Here is a 22,914-nt window from a genome sequence, read left to right as displayed (position 1 = left end):
ACTCCCAAAAATCATCTACTTAAAGTTATATGGGCTTCTGTGAAAATACATATACTAGCAATGTCTCCCCACATCCTAATTTTTTCCAAATAAAAAATATAGATATACATTCAAACTTATTCATTAGGTAGCAAAGCAGGAAGAGTCTATGAAAATGTGATTTTCATGGTGCAAGCAAATAAGTGATGACAAAGAGATAATGAACTGCCAGTGAAACTCTACAGATAGATTTGAAGCTGACAAGCAGTTTTTCAGCAAAACTTTTTTAGTAGCTGGACAAATGTAAAAACTACTGCTTTTTTATAAGTGGGTTAATCTCATTAAAGTTTCTGCAGCCACAGAAGCTAAAAACCAGCTCTTTTCATGCTAAAAACTCAGCAAGAAAGCAATTCCATCCTTCAGTGAGAGCCTCTTGTTGCGTTAAGATGAGGCACGACGTGGCAGACATGGTGATATCTCCTAATCCTTGCTTTAGTGGATATGCCATCAATGACAAAGTGTCCTTACTCGAATGTTTTATGTGGATTAGTTTTTAATTAAGTTCTAATTAAAATATAATTAAATTATCAGTAATCTGATGCCCAAATTATTTTAGGAGAAGGTTAGCTTTCAGTTCAGTTCAGTTAGAAGGATTAATGTGGTCCGTGGGACCAGAACCTTACCTACAGGCTTTACGGGCTTTAACTCAACATGTTCCTGGGGGGGCTGTCGGTAGGAGTATGTGTCAAGTCCACCTATGAAATCAACTGAAAATACAACAGTTCCAGAAATGAACAAATGGAAATGAAAATATGTCAACTGAAAAAGAAATGTGGACAAATTCTGTTTTTCTTTTTAAAAAAAAGGTAAGTGCACGCACAGATTTGCATACAAGAAATAAACCAAGCAGATAAAGATGCTGTGGAAACTGCTTACAGAAGGCTCCATGCTCTGTCTTCCCTGGGGTCTATTTAGCCCCATGCCTGGAAATACAGACAGCAGTTGGGTGAGCAGACATACACTCCCCTGCCAGTGGGTGTGCAAAAGGAACATTCACGAATGTGCAGAGCATGTAAAGAGAAACCACTATGGGGTAAAATAGCTGATTCTCTTTAGCGCAATCTCAGTATGAATATACACTTTATTTAATAATTCCCCTTAAACTCCTTTCTAAGTGTTTAGAAATTTAGGCAATGGAAACAGTTTAACTTGTGAATGTAATTTCACCTAAATTCTTCAGGCTCAATGGACTTGTAGAAAAGCCTCAACAAAACCCAAAGGCATGAGAGCTGAGTTAAGAATAAACATGCAATTACTAAATATGAAAAAACAGCAGCATCTTCTATGGATGAACTTGTGGGGTCAGGATACCTTTTCATAATCCTACCGCTTTCTATGTCAGGAATAATGTGCTCTTGAGAAGTTTTTAGCTCCTTCTATGGTGATAATGATTTTTTAAAAAGACATTTTAGTCTGAGTCTTGTATCTTGTTATTTTGGTAAGATTTTAAGCAGCTCTAAAAGGCCACAATTTCAAGCTATCCTAGAAATCTTAAAAGCAGGTTTCTGGAAAAGACTATTTTATTGATTTCAAAGGGTCTTTTGCAGACATGTCCAGAGCTGACAAATTCACAGGAGGATTCTTTGGTGACATGGAAAGCAACCTCCTTTACTTGTTTATATGTAGGCATATATATGAAAGTCCTAAGCAGAATTCATTGTGCTAATTGCTGTATGAGCAACAAATGAAAAAGCAGTCCTTTCCCAGTCAATGTGTGCACTAGGTAGACCAACAAAGAGTGCTTACCAAGAATGAGGCAACGGGAAAATGAGGCTTAGAGACTGACAGACCAATGAAATACCCACTAAAATCTGTGGAAATGCTCCTGTTGGTTTTAGTTTGCTTCTCCTCCTGAGTCCAGAAATGGCTCAAAACTGAGCTTGATGTACTTCAATCATACAGCATCACCTCTTCCCCAAGACTATTCTCTTAAAAGTGCCTGAGCAGGATACAATGTGCTGAAGAGCTTGCCCAGCCTCAGTGCCTATCCCAGCCTATCTGAACCTCCTCTTTCTACTGTATTTCTTTCACATTGCAGCTCTCCTTCAGAATGTTGTCACTATGCGCCACAACATGCATCAAAATTTCCATTGCGCTAGTGGGATCAGATCTTTACAGAGGAAATAGTTGCAGATGAACTGTTGTAAAAGTTGATTTTTAAACCACATAATCACAGAATGGTTTGTGTTGAAAAAGACCTTAAAGATTCATCTAGTTCTAACCCCTCGGCCATAGAGAGGGACCCCTTCCACTAGAGCAGGCTACTTAGCCAATCTTGAACACCTCCAGGGATGGGGCATCCAACTTCTCTGGGCAATCTGCTTCAATATCTCCTCAGTTTCACAATAAAGAATTTCTTCCTAAAATCTAATCTAAACCTACTCTCTTTCAGTTTGAAGCCATTCCTCCTCATCCTGTTACTACATGCTCTTATAAAAAGTCCCTCTCCATCTTTCTTTTAGGCTCCTTTCAGGTACTGGAAGGCCACAACAAGGTCACCCTGAAGCCTTCTCTTCTCCAGGCTGAACAGCTCCAATTCTCTCAGCCTTTCCTTATAATTCTCCATCCTTCTCATCTACTTGGTTTCCCTCCTCTGGATGTGCATTAATAGCTCAATCTCCTTCTGGGAGATGATATACTGGGAACCTCAAAGCTGAATGCTAGATGTCTAATACATTACATATTTACTAAATGATTTTTAAGAATAAATCATGTCCACAGTGATTTTTTTATTGTTGCTTTGGTTTGTCTTTTTGGTTATGCACTTTCATTTTCCCTGCTTTCCAATGGTCTGGAGGTGTGTGGGCTTTTTTTTTGTTTGTTTGTTTGTTTGTTTGTTTTTTAATTGAGCACATGTTAACACAAGATGCTAAAAGAATGTTTTTAGGCAATTCACCACTTCAGAATGACATATCATTCCTCTCAGCAATCACAAGCATTTTCTGCAATTGTAAGCAGGGAGAGAATTTAAAGTAACTAGCTTTTCTACCAACAAATCTTTTTGAGCAAGAAATGGAGTTGAGGTGTATTGATGATTGACAAAATAGACATGCCTTTGTTCTAATAAGGAGAATATATTTAATAACACCATCCAGCAAGTGTGGAGATGAGCTGCTCAAACCTGTTTAGCCAAGTCTTTCTCTTTAGCAATCCAAGATGTCTTATGTAGTATTAAAGCTGAAGTTCACCTTAAAATTTGTATGAAGCTCATTCTCAAGGCAAGAAGCTGTTCCATCACACAATAGAATGTGCCATTTTTCATTATGCACTCTATTTTATGGCTGATAGCTCTTTAATATGAAGATTTGTCATCAATTATTTGAATTCTAAGTTACTTCTAGTTTTAAAAATTCATTTTGATTTTACCTGGTATCTTCATCCCTCATAATTAGTAGTCTTACAGGACTAAGCCCACAAATGGCCATTAAACATAGAAAATTGAATTTTTACTTTTATTGGAGGCAAAGACATTATTATGTACATTTCAGTGTAAGCAGGCATCAAATATCTTAAAACTTTATACTGAATGTACTTTTGGATGCATACATATTGCTATTTAATTGGCCAGAAGTAAATACTAGCAACATTTATATAGGTTTTCAAAGAGTAAAATATTGGTTTAAGGACAATATAAAATGATTGTTTTTGTTTATTTCTGCCTGGTTAATGGATTATGAATAATTTCTGCCATAGATTCACAGGACTACATTAAATAGCTTCAGAAAGTTGTATAAGCCTGGAAGAAAGTTCAATTAAAAAACAGTGTTCTATACAGTTCTATAGTATTATGCTTTAAATTAGAAAAAAACCCAAAACAAACCAAACCAACAACCACAGCAGTAGGGATATTCACTCACTAAATAATGAACACCCCATGTAGTCCAGTCATTAACTACAGTCATGCAGAGAGAAACTTAAAATCCTAGGGAGAGGATTTTTTAGCATCCCACAGATAATAGCAGGTTACAGCAGAAGCTGGTTATTTTATCTGCAGCTGGCTGCAAAACATGATCCCTATTCCCAGGGAACTGCTCTCTCCTTGTGTCACCTCAGTTTTGTGGTCATGCTGGATGCTTAATGGCCAGTGTGAAATGTTCCTTTAGAGTTCACTACCTGCTGTGCTTGGAAGTGCAAATCTGTGTTGGCTGTCCCCCCGGGCAGCCCATTAAAGTGATGTTCACCCCTTCACGGGCCATATCAGAGAGCGGCTGTCCTAATCTGCCCGAGTGAGAAAAGTGCAGCATGCTGCTGGCTGAAGGAAGTGTATCCGCTGTCATCAGTAATTTTGAGGGTTATTCTTTTCTAGACAGATGACATTTCGGGTTGCATTACTACTATTTATCCAGTGCATTCACCCATATGCAAGTTAAAATTTGCTTTCCTTTGAAGTTAGCGTAAAAGAATCAGAGCTCAGAAAAAAAAATAAAATCCTTTCTCCTTTTCCACCCTCTCATCTGGAATTCAGCTTCTCTGGCAATATCCCACTGACCTGCTGGCAGGCCCTGTGCAAACAGCTGCCAGAGCTTGTCAGTTCATGCTATATTACTAATTTCTTCTTTCAAAGTTGGCAAATTCTAAGCATGTCTGGAGGTGCAGCATATGAACCGAGCAGCAATGTGGCAATAGCACAGTTTTAGTAAATCCTGCAGTCTCTTGGCCTGGTATACCTTATATGCTATTGATGCTTGCCTCCTCATTTTATAAATGGGAGCAAGCCCCAAAGCTGATGGCTCGAATGGACCTCCAGCTGTCCCCTTTTAAGAGAGAGGCAGACTAGCAGGTGCTCAAACTTGTATTTTTATGTACAGAAGATTTTCTTAACTTATGGGTTTCCAAATACTATTTTGCACTGAAGTATTCTCCTTGTACTGAGATTTTTTTATTGAATGGTGATATATCAATGCAATTACTTTCATTAGGAAAAGGTATGCAACTGAGGGGGGTGTAACTAGCAGAAAAGGAACCAAGATCAATTAGGAACAGGAAGGAAAACTGGGGAATTGATGATAAGTCAGTGTTACACGCACAAACTCCAAACTTTGGACTTTCCAATGTTTGCACTTGTAGCCTACAAAAACTTTCCAGATAAGTATAAAGTTTCCTGAAAAAATTGCTTTTTCAGTTGCTTTCCATCCTCAAGAGACCCACTGCCCTTACACCCTTCACTGCACAAGCCAGACTGACCCAGCCATTTGTCTGAAGCCAATACTTCCCATTCTTCCTCTCTTCACACTAAGCCTGAGCACCTAAGTCTCAAGCCATGTAGCAGAGGAATCACACATTCCATTGCAGGATCACAGGAACATATTCTCATTTATGTAGAGGACTAAAGGAGGGAAAATGTGTGCAGAACAATTAAAAAAGTGAGAAAAAGAGACATCAGTAATCATTTGTGGCACTCTGCTGCTCTGTCTCTATAAAGTACTGGCAGATAGTAATCAGGTTAAAACAGGATAACATGGTAGAAAATTACTAAGAGACAACCTTTTACTTAAATTTTTATTACTGGAAGCTGGAAGGGGAATATTTCAATGTTCCACATTAATTATTAAGATATTTGCACCAGATTTTCTTCTTAGTCTTCACCAGTGGGATAGATCATAATTTTAAAAACTGCTCTACCTTGTAACATGTAAGTACCACACTCCTCTACAGGGCTGCACTGAAAGAAGGATCCTCTCAGAAGCTGTCTTAGAAAGGGCACTGGCATGCAAATTTTATCTATGATTTTTGCTACTGAACTCCCTCCTCATTTTACCAGTGATGTACCCAAGATATCATTTATTCTCCAAGAGTATGACTGCCCAGTAAGACATAGGAAGTATGAAGAAGACCCAATATGTTAGGAAGTGAAAATTCCTCAAACCTTCTTAACCCAGACCTCCCCAAATCATTCAAAATCTGAAAGTATCTTTCAAAAATCTTCCCTGTGCCATGTCTTTGAAAGCTATTTACAGCCATACCATCCCATTACTGAAACTAAGTGACAGGCTGCCTGATTATGGTGTTTGCTGGAGTTTTTTTCCCCAAAAAGTAAGTATTTTTCAGTCACTTTCAAGTCCTTAATGACTTGTGGCCAGTGGCCTAACTCCTGGCCACTACATGGTAAAAGTCCCTAGAAAAGTATGGTTATCACACATCAGGCATGTAGGAAAATATTTACTATGAAGTAATATTTACTACAAGTTTACTATCACTAATTCACTATCAGAAAAAAATATACTTTACGCTGCAGGTATGGATAAATTGTTTCCTTTAGAGAACACTTATCTTGACATTGTACTATCTGCCAACCCACATTCTAAGTTCAAGTTTATGAGGAGTAGTTTTCCATTTTGCTTTAAAATGTTATACTGTACTCTCTCTACTTATCAGCTTGGGCATCAACCATCCCGTACATCTCAGCATAGCTGTGACTTGTTATTCTTCAACAATGCAATTCAAACTAAGTATGTCTGATGATACATTTGCTTCCTTTCTAGATCTCTATATTTTTCTGTTCCTCATTTTAATGAAAATACTAGCATCCTAGTGAGAATACTAATATATGAAAGTTGTATTTAAAAACATTTCAAACAAATAAAGCTTGGGGTTTTTTGGCTGAGGTTTGTATTTAAAGGGGCTATTGCTAGTTCTAATCTGAGATCTCAAATATAGGGAAGGGTAGCTTTCTTTCTGCATATGATCAAAGCAAATTGTAGATAATTATAATTAAAACTTCCTAGATATTTTTTTATACAGTGATGTAAAATTGGTAAAATTTAGTCTTCACTAATTACTTATTTTCCCCTTTCTGGCACCCTTTTTGATCTATTCCCTTTTGGTGCAGAATGTTCTGTGATTCCCTCTTTAAACTACTATACTGCCTATGTACAAATTAAGCCTGCAAAGGAAAAATAATCCATGCATAAAAGACATTAAATGCCCAGAAACTACACCTATCAATTACATTCACATTATATTGGGAGAGAAACAAGCCACTGAGTTCTATCCACTAATCCATCCAATCTGTCCACTAAAATGGCAACTCAAATAGTCCCCAGACTATTGTACAGAAGGCTGTTCCAGCTTCAGTCACACCTCCAGACACGTGATCCTCACAATAAATGTGTCCAAGTTGACTTCAAAAGAGACAGAGCTCTGAATCTGCTTTTTGAAGTTACACTTTGATCTTTTTTCTGGTGTTCCAATTCAGGAATACACGCTATGTATTAGTGTGCCTTTATATTACTGCTGAGTTTGATGCCATAAACTACAGTGTTCTTTAAAAAATGGCCAGTGCAGGTGCTCAGGCTGACTGGAATTGATCTATTCCACTTATAGTTCATTGCTAGGCTGCAGGTTAGGTGTTTTGTTCTTCAAGTTATTAGGGGTTTTTTTCCTATCAGTTGAATTTTTTCCTATCAGTTGAGTTTTTCCTATCAGTCCCACGAGGTTCTTTTCCTGGCCTGTCTTTCTTTGTCTCCATAGAATTTCTTTTAGCTTCAGTTAATTGTCAATATGATCCAATTATTTATTTTTGAGGCAGAACTTAAGTATTTATAACTACCTCATCATTATATATCCAAAAATATCACAGCTATTTTTTCTAACCTTAACTACAAGACACTGATATTTTAGTATGAGAAATGAATGTTCCCTGTTTTTAAAATGAATGCTGAACATGTTCAACCCTAATGAATAATTAAAGATAAAATTCCAAGAGAAAAGCATTTGCAAGATCAAATACATGACATAGTAGAACACATGTGACATTTGGAGAAAAAGATTTCTATGTATTGAAGAAAGTTTACATCATCCATTCACAACAGAACATTAATTTTATTTAAAAAAGGGAGATTACAGGACTGGAGGGATTCTTATCACTGAGTGATTTTGGATTTTCTCTACTTCCCAGCTTCCTAGGGATGAAAGATTGCTCCTTAAATTTGCTACTATCATCCTCTATGACATGATATTTGCTTCACGTGTTTGTATCTTTACTCGTCTCAAAAAAAGTGAAGCGAACCAAGGACCTTCAGAGGAGTGTGTTCATGGCACAACACAGGGTGCAAGGCAGAGAAGGACGGAGCTGCCAGCCTGCTCCTCAAGCAGAGACTGCAGTGGGGAGCAGCAAAGCAGGCAGGCCTTAGAGACAATGGAAAGGACTTGGGGGGCCAAGCAGAACACCTGCAAATCAAGAAGCCAAAAACTTGGCTGAGACTCAAGTGGTTCTCCAACTACACAGACATAGAAAACTATGAAGGAAATGCTATAAGCCTCTTATTCCTGTTCTGTATGATCCAGTAACTTTGAGTTTTCCATTTTTAAAGTATGCTAGTTTATAATGCAATTAATTCTGCCTTTTATGAGTTTTGTGTTACGGTATTTTTTGAAAGTTTTCTATAAAGGCAATCATGAAAATACACTTCAAAGGTCTGGCTGACTAAAGCGCTGTCATATTCAGCTCATGTTGCAATTTTTCTTTCTTTTATAACTCTTCTTTATTTGCTTTAAAATCTGCTTAACATGCCTGCCTGTTGATGTCTTTTGCTGTCAGTCAGGGAAGTCTCCTTCTTCCTTGGCTCTTCCTTTATTAGTTGCTGACTTTGCTGGGATCCAGGTGCACCAGCTTTACCTCAAAAGACTTGATATCTTGAACTTGCTACACATGCTAAAACTTGTACTTCCAGTAGCCTGAGAGCTCAGGTGTCAACTTTTTCAAAAGAGTACTGATCTGATGTTATTTTCCACTTTATGACATCAAACCCATTAACACTACTTAATGTTTTTTCCATTTCAGATGAGGCCATTTCCATTTCCTCATCCTCCTTTTCATTTATCATCCTGTCTTTGCCCTCATGACTATGAGTGACATCCTGAGCAGAAATCCTGCTTCACCACATGATATTTGCTCCTTTGTGTGGGGCATTGTATCCATTCCCCACCTGGCATCTACACTGCACTCACAGAAACATCTCCCTTAGGTGGTGGTTTGCTTCACCCTGCTTCAATCCTTGAGGTGGCAGATCCCAAAGTTTTCTACCACAAACCTCCCAGGATTTTAGTGTCTTTAGATCCAAACTACCTTTTTTCCTCTGCTAAGCAGGCAATGTTTCCTCCAGCACTGATGGAGCCTCCTCTCATCCCTCTCAGAAGCCTGTGGTCCTACTGTGCCTTCTCTGAATCAAAGTCTACAGATAAGAAACAGAAGCAGATAAATCCCTTCAGTGACCTCCAGATTCCCTATATCTTCCTTTTATTCTTTTACGTCTGTGAATGAGTACAAATCAATAAGCACTAATCTTCAGTTTCTTCTTGATTTTAGTGTTTCAAGATGAGTAAGCCAGCAAAATAATCTTTTGTTTATCAGTATCATGTGAGCCTTTTCCAGCACTAGTAAATGCACGGTAAGTTCTTCTATGGTACCCTCATTCGACCCCAGAATACACGACCATCCAGCATTTTAGAGCCATTGTGGATATATCTGCAAAGTTTACTACTTAATCACATCCAAGTGAATCCAAGAGTACCCCTTTGTCTCTGTGAGTGACCCTCTGCAAATGAGGAAATCAATTGTTCCTCATATTTTTATTGTTTGTTTGTTTGTTTGTTTGTTTGTTTGTTTGTTTGTTTTTTCCTGCTCTATCTTCACATTCAAGCCAACTTTCCATCTCTTAATATTGCTTTTGGTATTACCATCTCTGTCACTAACTCAAATTAGCTCCTGAACACCCCAAAACATAAAATGACTAATTTTTCAGCTTTGAAAATAGAGCATTATAATAGAGTATTATAAAGTAGGAGGTCACAATAACCAGTGGTCTTCTCATACATGATGGAGTGAAAAAAGAAATATCATGTGTTAGCAAACATGATGGCTAGGAAAATGGTTTTCTCATTGTTAGGAAGTGGTATCACTTCATATTAGGAGAAAGATGAATGTCTGGAGTAGAGTCTGTAACAGGATTAATACTCACTTTGAAGCCACCAGTGAATCAATCTGCTAATGAAAAAGAAAGATAATGCAATACTGCCCTCATCCATAAAAAACTCTCCCTGAAGAAGGATGAAGTAAAAACACACTTATCTTAAAACCTTTTACCTCTCAAATTTCAGTCCTCCAAAATAACACATTGTCATGATTAAGGAGGAAAAGAGAATGAGTAGAAATCAATGCCAAGGAATAAGAGCCATCATAAAAATGGTGACAGTCACACAGTATCACTTAATTTTGCTGTATCTAGTCTGTGATATTGAGAAAAAAACAGATGAACTAAGATTAAACTTCTGCTAGCAAAACCAACTGTATATTTACTGATTCAAGGCAAAAGAATGTCAAATGAAGTTTAAAGTGAGTCCAGCTATGACTCAAATCACAGAGCACTGGTAGGAGAAAGACTTGTTATGATACAGAGTTAATAAAGCACATCAGCAATACAGACTAAATTAAATAAATATAATGTAGCCTTTTAGAAAAACAGCTTTTCTAAGAACAGGCAATATATTTTATTTGACCAGCTGGCCAAGCTGGAAAACCATAGCAGCTATATCTCCTGATTTATTAAGACAACACCTCTTGCTATAAATCTTGCTTATCTTATATACTGAAAGTGTTAAGCCTGTTGAAATAGCAGAACTAGCAAATCTAAAAAGCACAACATATAGACAAGTCAAAGTTTAAAATAGGAGGAATTTTAAAAAGTTACTTTATGAAAGGTTGAAGTTGTGATGACATCAGAAACACAGTAAAGAGAACTGAAGAAGAGGTAAGAATTTCACAGAATAAAAAGAAGTGTTTACCATCACCTAAATTAGTTTCAATATTTTAATCACAGAATATTCTGAGTTGGAAGGCACCCACAAGAATCACTGGGTCCAGCTCTTAAATGAATGGTCCATACAGGGATCAAATCCACAACCTTGGTGTTAAATAGCACCATGCTCTGACCAGCTGACTTAATAACTTCTCCTTTCTCTTTCTCTGTGACTGTGGTTCATCTAAAAAATTATTGTGATACTTTATTTGCAAGGGTCTTTGTCCTGCTTTGATCTTATCAGTAATCAGTGGGTATCCCTCTCTCTCCCAAACAAAACCGACAATTTTTCTCAGTGGAACACGCTGCTTGTCTTTAGATTTATGAGATTCAGACCTGAAATTTTCAAAGATGTATAAAGTGATGGATAGTTAATTCTTACTCAACTTTTTTTCAATTTTGCCACATCTTGAGAAAGTAGCCATTACCAAATAAAATTATCTTTAAAATTTACCTGACTATGACCTGAAATTCATGGCTTAATTCAATGTACTTCACTGACTTGTGCTGGTAACCCATCTCTTTGAATTTACAGTACGCTCTTTTCTAGGTAGTTTGAATATCCTCTAAGGCTATAATGTATGATTACATACATTGGAACCTATTAGATAAAAAGGGAGCCATATTTTATGATTTTTGTCATGGATACTCCCTTAAAACAAGAAACAAGTAGTTTTGGCTTTTCTACTGCTGTGTTTCAAAGCTTAATGCTATTAGAGTTGTGAACGAACCTTATCTTCAGGAAAAATCAGTGCCAGTCTCTCAGCTCTGGTGGCCTGCATTGATCTGTTTTAATTTTTGAGGCAATTATCTGTAAAGAAGAAGGGAGGACTTTTCTTTCTTCTGAGATGAAACCTCACTATCTCTCTTGCAGGCCAGGTATGGGCATAGAGGAAAAGGCATCGAGAACTCTGACCACTTAAACTGCTAATTTGTCTGCAAGTCTGTCAGGTCTGTCAAACAGGTTGAGTTACACATCATATCAGGGAAGCTGTGGGTATGGATGTCTCAAATGGTTCCATTTCCATGTTCATTGCTCACTGAATTCCCAGATTCCTTATCAGTACATAATACAGACAGTTTACAGCCTAGTGTAGGGCCTGACTAATCCTCTGCCCCCCTTGTCTCAGCACATCATTTGGGCACATGGGGGAACAGGATTTGGTCCAGGCTTACACCTCCCACACCAAAGGCAGCACTTCTTACAAGACAGAGCTCAGATATGATTTGCTGACTGGGAAATCACCACTCGGGCAGCTGTAACAATGAAATGGATGCTACTTAAGCTGAGACCCAGAAATTAGGATAACCCATCTGCATGACAGTTAAGGTTTGGGAGAGATAGCATTTACACAGAAGAGTGGGAATCTGAAAACTTTCTTCTCCAGCTCCACAAACTAAAACAGACACAGGGCTGCTGCCACTCAGAAATGAAGAAGTGAGAGGATTGCTACTGGAAGTGGAAAATGGATTTATAAAGAGGTTTCATTTTAATGGAGCAGCTGGATGAAAGGTACAGACAGGAATGGGCACCACTTAGGCCTGTATGTGATGTTGAGTGGAAAGCTCAAGAGAGAAATGCTGGATGCTGGAGTAAGATTGATTTAACAATAGATGCAATTTAAGTGAAAAGGCTAAGGTGCTGGCAACTGGGGATTGGGATAGCATCCATTTAAACATAGATTTAATTTAAACAGAAAGGCCAAGGAGGTGGAAGGTGGACACTAAAACAAAATCAATATTAAGTTAGGTTAGTAGAAACTAGAATCAAATGAGCCAGTTAAAAAAAAAAAAAAGGCATATGGAGTATTTGGGAGTAGGGAAGCAATGCATGCATCTAAGAAGTATTGAGGAACTCTCATTAAATGATATGATCCCTAAAATCAGAATTATTTTTCCATTTTAATAAGAATATTATTTATGAAAGTAGTAAAAAAAATCTCAAGGGAAGGTACAACTACCAGTTTAAAGAAAACTGCATGATTATAAGTATATTCCTACTTGAGGATAATTCTCATCTATCACAAAATCACAGACTCATTGGGGTTGGAAGTGACCTCTGAAGATTGTGTAGTCCAACCCCCCTGCTAAAGCAGGTTCATCTACAGCAGGTTGCAATTGGTGAATAGCTGCAGAAAGAGACTCCACAGCCTTTCTGGGCAGCTCGTTCCAGTGCCCTGCCTCCCTTAAAGACATTTTTTTTTTTTTCTCTTTATACTCTAGTGGAGCTGCCTGTGTTTGAGTTTGTACCCACTGCTCCATGTCCTGTCACTGGGGATCATTGAGAAGAGTCTGGCCCCATTCTCTTTAATCTGCCCTTAAGATATCTGTATGCATTGATACATTCTCCTCTCATTCATCTCTTCTCCAGATTGAAAAGGCCCAGCTCCTGAAGCCTTTCCTCATACGAGAGATGCTCCAGTTCCCTAATGATGTTTATAACCCTCTGCTAGTAGTGCCTTTTCTTTCTTGTCCTGAGGAGCCCAGAACTGCACACAGCACCCCAGATGTGTCCTCCCCAGGGCTGAGGAGAGTGGCAGGATCACCTCCCTCTGCCTGCTGGCAGTGCCCTTCCTAATGCAGCCCAGGACACACCATTGGTCTTCTTGGCCACCAGGGCACTGCAGGCTCATGGACAGCTGTTGTCCACCAGCACCCCCAGGTCCTTCTCTGCAGAGTTGCTTCATGCAGGTCGGCCCCCAGCCTGTGATGGTGCAGGGGGTTATTCTTCTCCAGGTGCAGAACCCTGCATTTGCCCTTGTTGAATTTGTACACAGTTGCACAAATGTGTGAATATATATATGTGTGTGTGTGTGTGATATGGCATATAATATTCATAGAACCACCAAATCATAACATAATTTGGTTTAGAAAAAAAATCTTTAAAGGCCATCTAGTCCAATCCCCCTGCACTGAGCAGGAATACCATCTACATCAGACTGCTGACCTTCAGTTTTGCTTCCAGTAATGAGGCACCTGGCACTTCCCTGCACAACCTCTCCCAGTCTTTCACCATCATCATAGTAAAAAATTCTTCCATATATCTAGTCTGAATGTTCTGAATCAATGGTGGAAATGCTTCACATTAATTGTATTTGTAAAACAGAAATTGATCAGGTAATAGCGAACTAGCCTTTAAAAACTCTCAGGCTATCAGTCTGGAAATCAATTCAAAGTTAAGGGGAGTCTGTATATACCTGAGTATATAACCAAAACATATATATATATATTCAACTGCATATGGATAGACATATCCACCTACACACATATATACATATATATGCATGTACATATTTATCAAAACAGGTAAAATTGTCTCCTGATGATACAATATTGTTCTGACATATATCTCTGTTCAGAAAATTGTGTTAGTGCTTTCTGAAAATCTATTTTGCTTTCCTTACAGATATTTCTTAATACTTTATCTGTACTCCTGAAGTCTCATTTAAATGACTACATATATTTATATGTGCATATTTTTACAGTCAGAATCCAGAACTGTGGATGGAAGCCAGTGATTGCATCTTTGCACCTTTTGGCAGCTGAACACTCACACAACTCATTGGCATAACAGAGATCTTTAAAAAATATTAAATTTTACTTCTCTGGAATCTTCCTCAACTTAAAAAAAAATAAAATATTGGGGAACTCCAACTTGATCCAAATGACCAATTATCATTTCAATGTATGAAGCAGAGGAGAATACGCCTCACCCACTGCACTGAGCTGTCTGTAGTGCCAAATACATCTGGCTCTGGGCACCTGGGATTTCCTCACCCACAAAAGAACATTTCAAAACTGTACTGTGAGTTAATCACCACACCTGTGACCTACTAATATTCTGGAGAATATCCAATATTATTTTTGCTAAAGTGATTGAGGTGATTCTTTTCTACTGAATACAGGAAAGAATTTCTGACTTGTGCTTAAGGGAGGAATTGTGGGAATGCACTGGAGGTACTCTTACTATTTGAGTGATTTATCCCCTTCCTTCATGAAAAATCAATGAGCTGCTGGTTTGCATGGAAATGGTGTCTTGAATATTTTTTCCATACCTATTCAAGTAAATTCAATTAAAGAAATTAATTCTTTACTGAATATAGACTAAAATATTTTACTGAAGTGGTTTAGAAGCTCAAGGGGGATTTCCTCAAGTTTTTTGATTCACACCTTAGAGTAAGCTATGTTCAACCAATGAAAAATTTGAATTGGCTTACATTTCATTTAAATGATGCCATTTCCTCATGCCTTGTCTGCACCCTATCTGGACAAACCTTACATGTTGCATTTTACATGAAACATATGGTGCTTTCAAGCAGGTAACTTCTGCTGCTGCTAGAAATACCCCACAGTTAAGACTCCCTTTTCAATATACTGTTCACCATCTATTATTTAAAGACAATCTCTTAGAACAGTGTTCTGTAACAGTCAATGGAAAATACAATTGGAAATAAAGACCATTTTCTACATTTTGCTAGGGGAATATAAAAGCAGACAGCTGCATTTGTATACTTTTTTTTTTAGATTTGCTTTTCTGTGACAGATTATTCATCCATGGTTTTTAAGCAGGAAAAACAAAAAAAGGGGGAGATCATGCCCTTGCTGCACTTTTTTGCCACTAACCTGTCTAGAATCAAGATTTTTTTTCCTAGTATCTATATTTATATTGTTTAATTGCTTTTATTTTACACCCTCTCAAAGATTTTACCCATGGTTGTGTGCATTATATCTATGCATATGTTTCCATAGGAACTAGAACAAATGCTTTCTCAGGCAATATATGATAACTGAATATTTAAAAAAAGAAAAAAAAAATTGAAACAGTATGTAGAGGTAATTTAAATAGTGTAACATCCCTGAAGTATTTCTTCCTTTATTAAAGGCTTCAGAATTCATTGTGTTAGTTTAGTGTAGGAATGAGCATGCATTTTCAGGTAATTCACACACTAAGACTGATAATAAATAAAGAGGACAGCAGTAGGATTGTAGGACCATACAACATTGTTAAATCCTAAAGTGTTGTTAGAACAGAAGTTTATCCTTTATATTTCCACTATAGGAGAAAGTGGAATCAGGTATAAGTAGGGCAGTAAACAGATGAGTCTGCACCTAATCAATAAATTCCAGCTGGACAGACCTCTGGACTCTACAGAAACTGCAACTTGACATTTGTCTCCATTAAATGTCTGGTGGGGCTGTCCTGGGCCACAGCTGAACTGAGAAAGCTCCCTGGATATGCCTGGTGACATTTCTGGTCACACCACAACCTCTCCTTTAGCTCATGGTAGGCATCTGCAAGATGATGACAGAGGCTGCTGGTAGGGAATGAGCCACCCTGCAATGTGGGCAGCACCTCAATGTAAAGAGCAGCAGGAACCCCCTGTGGCATTGGCTGGGCTCCCTGGCTTTCCAGATGTCACAGACCACATTTGAGGACAGGTATGTTGGACACCTCATCTCTGCAAGAGGCCACTTTTTATTTTTAAAAAACTGTTCAGTTGAACTACAGAATACATCTGGTTATGAATCCATGACTTTTCTATGCCTAGCAATATTTATACCTGGCTAAAATACCTGATTCTGATGTTTTTCCAAAACAGGTGAATCAAAATTCTGGAGTTTTTGGTTTTTTGTCCAGATGAGCAAAAAGATACAAACTGCTTTCAAGCCTTCCAAAAATACTGGAAGTCACTCCCATTTTCCATAAACACTAAAGTCAGGAGAATGCTGTCTACGTGGCAGCTTATAGTGCTGCTTCACTGCCAAGCAGTAAAACTTATTATCATTTTAAAAGCCTGCACTAGACATACTCATCCCCTGGTCAGGAACATTTTATTTCAAGTCATTATGGTTTAAAGGTGAGTGCTAAAGCCTAGCAATGACCTGTGCTGCTCTGACAGGTTTCGTTAAGTCCTCTTTTTGAAGGAGGTAATTTAGGACAGTTGTTGACTGGGGATGTTTGATTCTTGTATTGCACAACCGAAGAGTAGTGCAGAATCCTCCTTCTTGGTGATCCTTGGTATTAAACATTTTATCACAAAAACTCTCTTCTCAGAAGGTAAATGGATCCAACCGCATGTGCAATTGCAATTAATGTAAAGATAGTAGTAGTGGGCTCCCAAAAACTCCTTAGTTAAGGAAACTTGGATACTTATATACAAAGGTAATCAAATATTTTTAATATGAGTTGTTGTTTGCTAGTCCTTAATTCACTTTGCAAAAAACATAATGTATTTATAAGAAGTTTATCACTGTGTAACTATAAATATTAAATTAAATGTGATATAAATTTCTTTCTCTCTTGTTTGATTACTGAACAACAGATGTTCAATGGTGTGTATGAATGTAATGCCATATGTCAGATAAGGCAATACAGTAGTTTTTCAGAGGAAGTAATAATGTATCTTGCTTTACTTAATATCTTTCTAATGATAGCATATGGAGGGTCATATTGGTACCACAATATGGGGAAACTTGTAATTTGTAAAAACAAATTCATCTTCCTCTCTGTTCTAAAAGCACAGCTGAGCTCTGAACACAACTAGCATAGGGCACAGACAAAAAATGAATCCCTTTCTTCTTTATTAATTTTGTTCTAGTGTTTTCACTTGGAGGATAAATCTTCATGGTGAATGGAAGTCCTTTCATTTATTTTTGCCCATGCACAAAAGAGGTTTAAGTTTCATTGGATTGGCCGCTTTGCATTTCAGCCTCATTTTTACAAAAAGGCTGAAATCACAACTGTAGTTTTGTGGCAAATCTTCCTCTCTGATTTCACTATTATTTCCTTATGCGATTTGTTTACAAATCAGTTTCCACTCCACAAAATCCTGTACAGAGCTATCACTTCTGACGTGTGTCAGTGTCACATTTATGAACTAGTATTTAGCAGCAATAGTGTTATCAACTGTTTCTCAGGAAAGTCCAGAAACTATTTAGAAATTTATTCATGATTTTAGTAATGTATTTTGCCTAGTCTCTAGACTCCACTGAATTAAAACAGTAACTCCGACAAGGTGAAAATCAGTTTCTGAGTTCATTTTTAGGAGAAAATGATTCACAAACAGGACAGTGACAGGCCTTTATGATTACAGATTTCACATATTCCACTCCTTCAAAAGGGCTTATAGAGATTGATAGATCTACAAAGAAAGAAATGAAAAAATGAAGGGAAGAGATATAAATAGACTTTTTCATTAGGATGAATGATGGAAGGTATTAACCCCACTACCCTAGTGTGCCTTTTACGTGTCTTTTTTTTTTTTTTTCATTCCTTTTGACCTCCTACCATCTTCCTTCTAAGTAAAAGTTAACTACAGTATGAAACGTAGGTAAGGTGAGCAATAGCTGGAAATAAATGTTTCCTCAAGCATTATTACTGTTCGGAAAAGTGTCCATCAGCTGAAATGTCAGGCTCAAAATCCATTTAAGCACTGCACAGAGGCTAAACAGGCAGCTATTATTAATTTTTAAGTCTGCCTGATGGGTTTTAGACCAAGAACTGGGGTTAATTCAATGCACTGAATATTGCAGAGTATATTTAATTAGGGAGGCTTTGACACTCAGATGGCTGAGGATTTATTCTGTGCAAACTATTGCCAAGCTATGATGGAATAGCTGCATCTACCTAAGAAAAAGACCTGCTACATCATATTAAAATGCATAAAATTGGTCTCAGTTGCAGTTTTTAGGACTTTTATCCTAATGTAAACACTATCTATTTTCAATCTATTTTGAAGCACCACTGTGCTTACATCTAGAATAATTTTCTCTTCATTATGCTGCAAATTAGCAATGTGAATTTCTCCAGAATAAGTCCTGTTCTTCTCAGCTAATTATCAAACCAAACTATTTTCTCACTGTGCCTTAAGCAGACTTTATTCAAAACATATCTGTGGAATTCCTATGAAGAGGTTAACATTTGTCTACGATGTATTTATCTATAAGCACAGAGGGCTCTAAAACACAAAAGGGCACTAAGACACAAAGTGAAATATTAAAGGGTTGTTTATTTGTTTTTGATCCAATTCAGAATCTTAGAAGGCAATAAAAAAGTAGCAAATCAGAAATTACTTCTTTCCAATAAAATCTCCTAGATGCACCTATTCCACTTCTTTGCTCCTCTTTTTCCTTCCTTTGTGCACCACTCTTGCCCCTGCCCCAGGTCATTCTCTGTCAACCAAAAAACCCCTATTTACACAAGAGTATAGAAGATCAAATATAAAGATACAAGTGAAATGGGAAATTTGTCCATTCCTAATAAAGGACATTACTTGTAACAGAAGAACAAATTGTCATTGATAGCTGACAGACAAGCAGAAATCAAATGCAGACCCCTGAGTCATTTGAGGAGAATGGGAACTGGATTAGTTCATCATACTGGATCACCCTAGCATTTGATGTGTTTTATTGGTTGATAAATATGTTACCTGTTCTCCATTCTCAGTGATTTAAATTTCCATCTGTATTGTATAGCTTGAAACTCTCAAAAGACAATTAGGTGGGCTCGCCATCAGAGGAAAATTAATCATCCCTCATCTCTTCTGAAATAGACATGTTTTCAAAGATAATAGAGCCTTTAACTTGACAAAAATTCTTTCGTGAGGCCTTCAAAATGTAAAGGCCAGGCTCTGTAGCACAGGACTGCAGTTTCCATGACCATGTACTCTTTGCTAGGAGCTTGTCATTCACACATGCCTAAAACAGGGTGTGTGAAGCCCACTATAAAGGGCTAAACAAACCCAACAGTAATATAACGTATTTGTGTAAGAAGAGAAGAGTCTGTCTGTCCAGGTAAAGATGCATCTGTGTTTGCATGTGTGTGTGCATATTCTTCAAAGGCACTGCAGTTCTTGTCTTCCTCCTCAGCCTGCAGCCCTCCCCTAACACCTGATGTAACCTCCCTGTTCCAGCCATTTAGTTGGTAACTGTCCCATAAACCAGGTTTCCAGCTATCCCTGTGAAGTCCTGGCTACTGCTGTCATCACAGCCATATGGAAAGGAGTAGTGTCTGGATTTCACTGAGCAAAGACTGTGTTTATACATCCCAAATTGTACAACCATTGTGCTGCTGTGCCATCTGCTGATACCCTGTCTTACCAGCTCCTGTCTAATTGGCAGTTTCCAGCTTTCCTAAGAAGCATTTTCTGGGCTGTTTCTCCTCGAGCTGTATATTTTGTGTTTTTTCTCCAAGTGTTCTTATTTCTCCTTTACAGCACCCATCTTTATCCAGGCTCCTTTTGCCTTTCCACATGTGCACAACATGCTTATGGCTCCTTACCACTCAATTTCTTTATGAGAATCTCTTTGATATATTTTCTTCCTAATAAAAACCTTTAAATGAAAGTGTTAAAATAGATTTTATACTATTGTCTGTTGCATTATGGCAGAGAACTGAACATTGTAGCATCTGCAGCAATGGAAAAATATTTTGTTCATAGTCCTTCACGCTGTTTTCAATGAAACATTCTGCTTTTCCATCACAGACATGAATTACTTAAATTATGTTTTCAATAAGATTTTCCAGGTATTATCAAATACTTTCCTACAAATGAAATTATTTTTTCCTATGATATTCACCCACTAGACCTATTCTGTGAAGAAACAAAACAACTGTGTAAGGATTTATGACTAAAAGATTATAAATAAATATTTGGTTGCATGTTATTTATCTTATAACCATAAAATGCTATTGACATTCATTCTTTTTTCCCCTAGAGAGAGCTATTTTACTGTTTACCTCCTTATAAATGAGAGGAAGTAATTTAAATGATCACACATTGTCCCTTTTTTAAGTTGTTCTTGTATTTGCTCTTCCGTTCATCCAATATTTTTCCATTCTCTCTACTACTTTTACCAATGACTATCCCAGTCGTGGGTATGGTGACATTCTCAGGCAATTCTCACAATCACTTTTCACAGAGCATCCTACCAAAATGATGAGCATATTCAGATTTCTCCAATACCATCTTAATGACTTTTTGAGAAATACTTTCTTAAGGTGTGCACATTTTCAAAGTTTTGGAACAATATGAGTATGTATATAAGGATTTCATTGACAAAAGGAAGTTAAGAACATGGGGTCAGCATTTTAAATACGTGGTCTAGGTGTCTGTAAGCACAGATCAGGTTTACTTAATTACTGATCAGAGTGATACTGCACACTGTAAATGGCTTGGTCTGTCCTCTCCATTAATTTTACTGCTGATAAAGCTGTCATTTGGAAAAAACAGATATAGAGGCTTCAGGAGCTCTGATTCAAATGTAAATGCACATACATAAAGACACACATAAAAATCTGTTCACCATGACTGACTCCTGTAAGAGGTTCACAAATGTCTATGAAGAAGTTCAGAAAGTGCAATCCTACCTCAATAACTTATTTAACAAGTTATCCTTATATATCCTTCTATATATAAGTTATCCTTATGCTAAATAAGTATGTCCTTAAGAATAATTAGGTGTGTACATGAATGCCAGATTCTGCTTTTTTTTCAAACTTTGTTCTTTGCCTTGGTAGCTCAATGCAAGACTGTCTCAGCCCAGGTACCTTGGCTCCAGAGATGGTGAGTTGTGTATCAGTACTTACAGCTGTCCTCCTCCTCCATGAAAATACTGATCACATAACAGGCGTACACAAATCCAATCAGCTGTGTGAAAAAAGAGCAAAAGCCATCATTAGAACACATAGAACACTTAAAAAGCTTTTACAGCAATGATATATACAGGCATCATAGCTAAATTTTAAAGGTATTTACTTCTATTTCCTGCATTTACAAATTTCAGTGCAAATGGTCACAACAGCTAAATTAATTTCCTCTCTTTTGCTTATGTTGTATAACAATATTTTGTATATAAATATGCATTTTATAGTTTAGAATATTTTCCTAATCCTACTGGGATCAGTATTAATGAATACTGCTATTGAGTAATACTGGTGGGAAATATCTGTACCCTGATGTTCAGCTATTATTTTCATATCTTTGTTCTTCAATACCTCTGTTCTCACATGGCTTTTCCCACACAAATGTGGGCCCCCTCATGTGCTTACTAAAATGCCAAAGTATTTATTTACTGCTACAGAATTAAGTCATAGTAACACTTCTAGGGAATCCACAGGAGATGCCTTTTGGTGCTGCATAAAGTGTCCCAGTGAAGAACTGTTAGGCAGAATTTTAGATTGATAGGTGGATTGTCATGATGCAGCTGAACAGTAAAACTGGGTTATGATTCACTGACATCAGGAAACACCTTAATAGTAATTCAGGTTAACTATGCAGGAAATGAACACTCATTTCCCCAAAGAATAACAACAGTCAAACCATGCCATTATTTTAACAGCAGCACCCATGAAAACATCCTCCTTAACCCAGACCCCTGTCACTTGTGCCACCAAGGGGAAGGGATTAAGATCTTTACGACCAAGAAATAGAAACTCCACTCACTCCTTATCCATATAGACAAAATGTTTTCTTATGATCATGACCAAAGATGAAGAAAATCCCACTGGGCAAGGAAAGGTATTAAACTGCACTGCCAGACATGTCCAATCTTGAGAAAATATTGTTTGTGCAGCTGTACACAATTCATGCCATCTAAAAGCCTTGAAAAGACTCTTCATGAGAGATTTCAAAAATAGCCCAGAGATTAGTTTTAAGAACACTCATTTTTCTCTGGTCCATTCAAAAAATCTAATTAAAATAGTTATTCTAAGGATGTCACGGATCAACCATCTGAGAAAGTGGTAATTTAATAGTATCTAGACAGGTATAAGCTCCTTCAGAAGCAGAGAAATCATTCCAACCTGCTTTCTGGTTGGGCTGCAGTAGGAGCTTTACAAGCAGCTCCAAAAGCCTCTCTGCAGACAAAAAGCTTGTCCACACAAGGGAATTCAGGGAAGTTAAGATGAATTAACTAAAGCTGTGAAATCAATGCACATAAGATAAAGTACATTAAATCCCTGTGTGGCCTTTCCCATTCAGAAATAAAGTGGCCCTAGTTCACTGCAGCTTAATCCTTCTCCAAGGGATTAATCTTCCCATGGAGAATTAAGCTACAGTATGCTGAAGCTGAGCTACTT

At 37.5% G+C, this 22,914-nt stretch overlaps 1 protein-coding gene across 2 annotated transcripts in view; it reads right to left on the bottom strand.

The window, feature by feature from the left end:
- NKAIN3 (sodium/potassium transporting ATPase interacting 3) overlaps positions 1 to 22,914 on the bottom strand; it is a gene marked incomplete at its 5' end in the record, with an annotated part of 339,113 nt that overhangs the window by 3,092 nt on the left and 313,107 nt on the right. The window contains 2 exons of one of the 2 annotated variants that reach the window (XM_083864367.1): positions 663 to 746; positions 21,424 to 21,484. In XM_083864367.1, the coding sequence (XP_083720493.1) occupies positions 663 to 746; positions 21,424 to 21,484 (145 nt within the window). The remainder of the gene's footprint in view (positions 1 to 662; positions 747 to 21,423; positions 21,485 to 22,914) is intronic. The other variant, XM_083864368.1, reaches the window with a different exon arrangement.

This window comes from Zosterops lateralis (genome assembly GCF_965231275.1).
Source record: "Zosterops lateralis genome assembly, chromosome: 1".
Classification (NCBI taxonomy): Eukaryota; Metazoa; Chordata; class Aves; order Passeriformes; family Zosteropidae; genus Zosterops; species Zosterops lateralis.
This window is presented reverse-complemented; position numbering and strand designations above follow the sequence as displayed.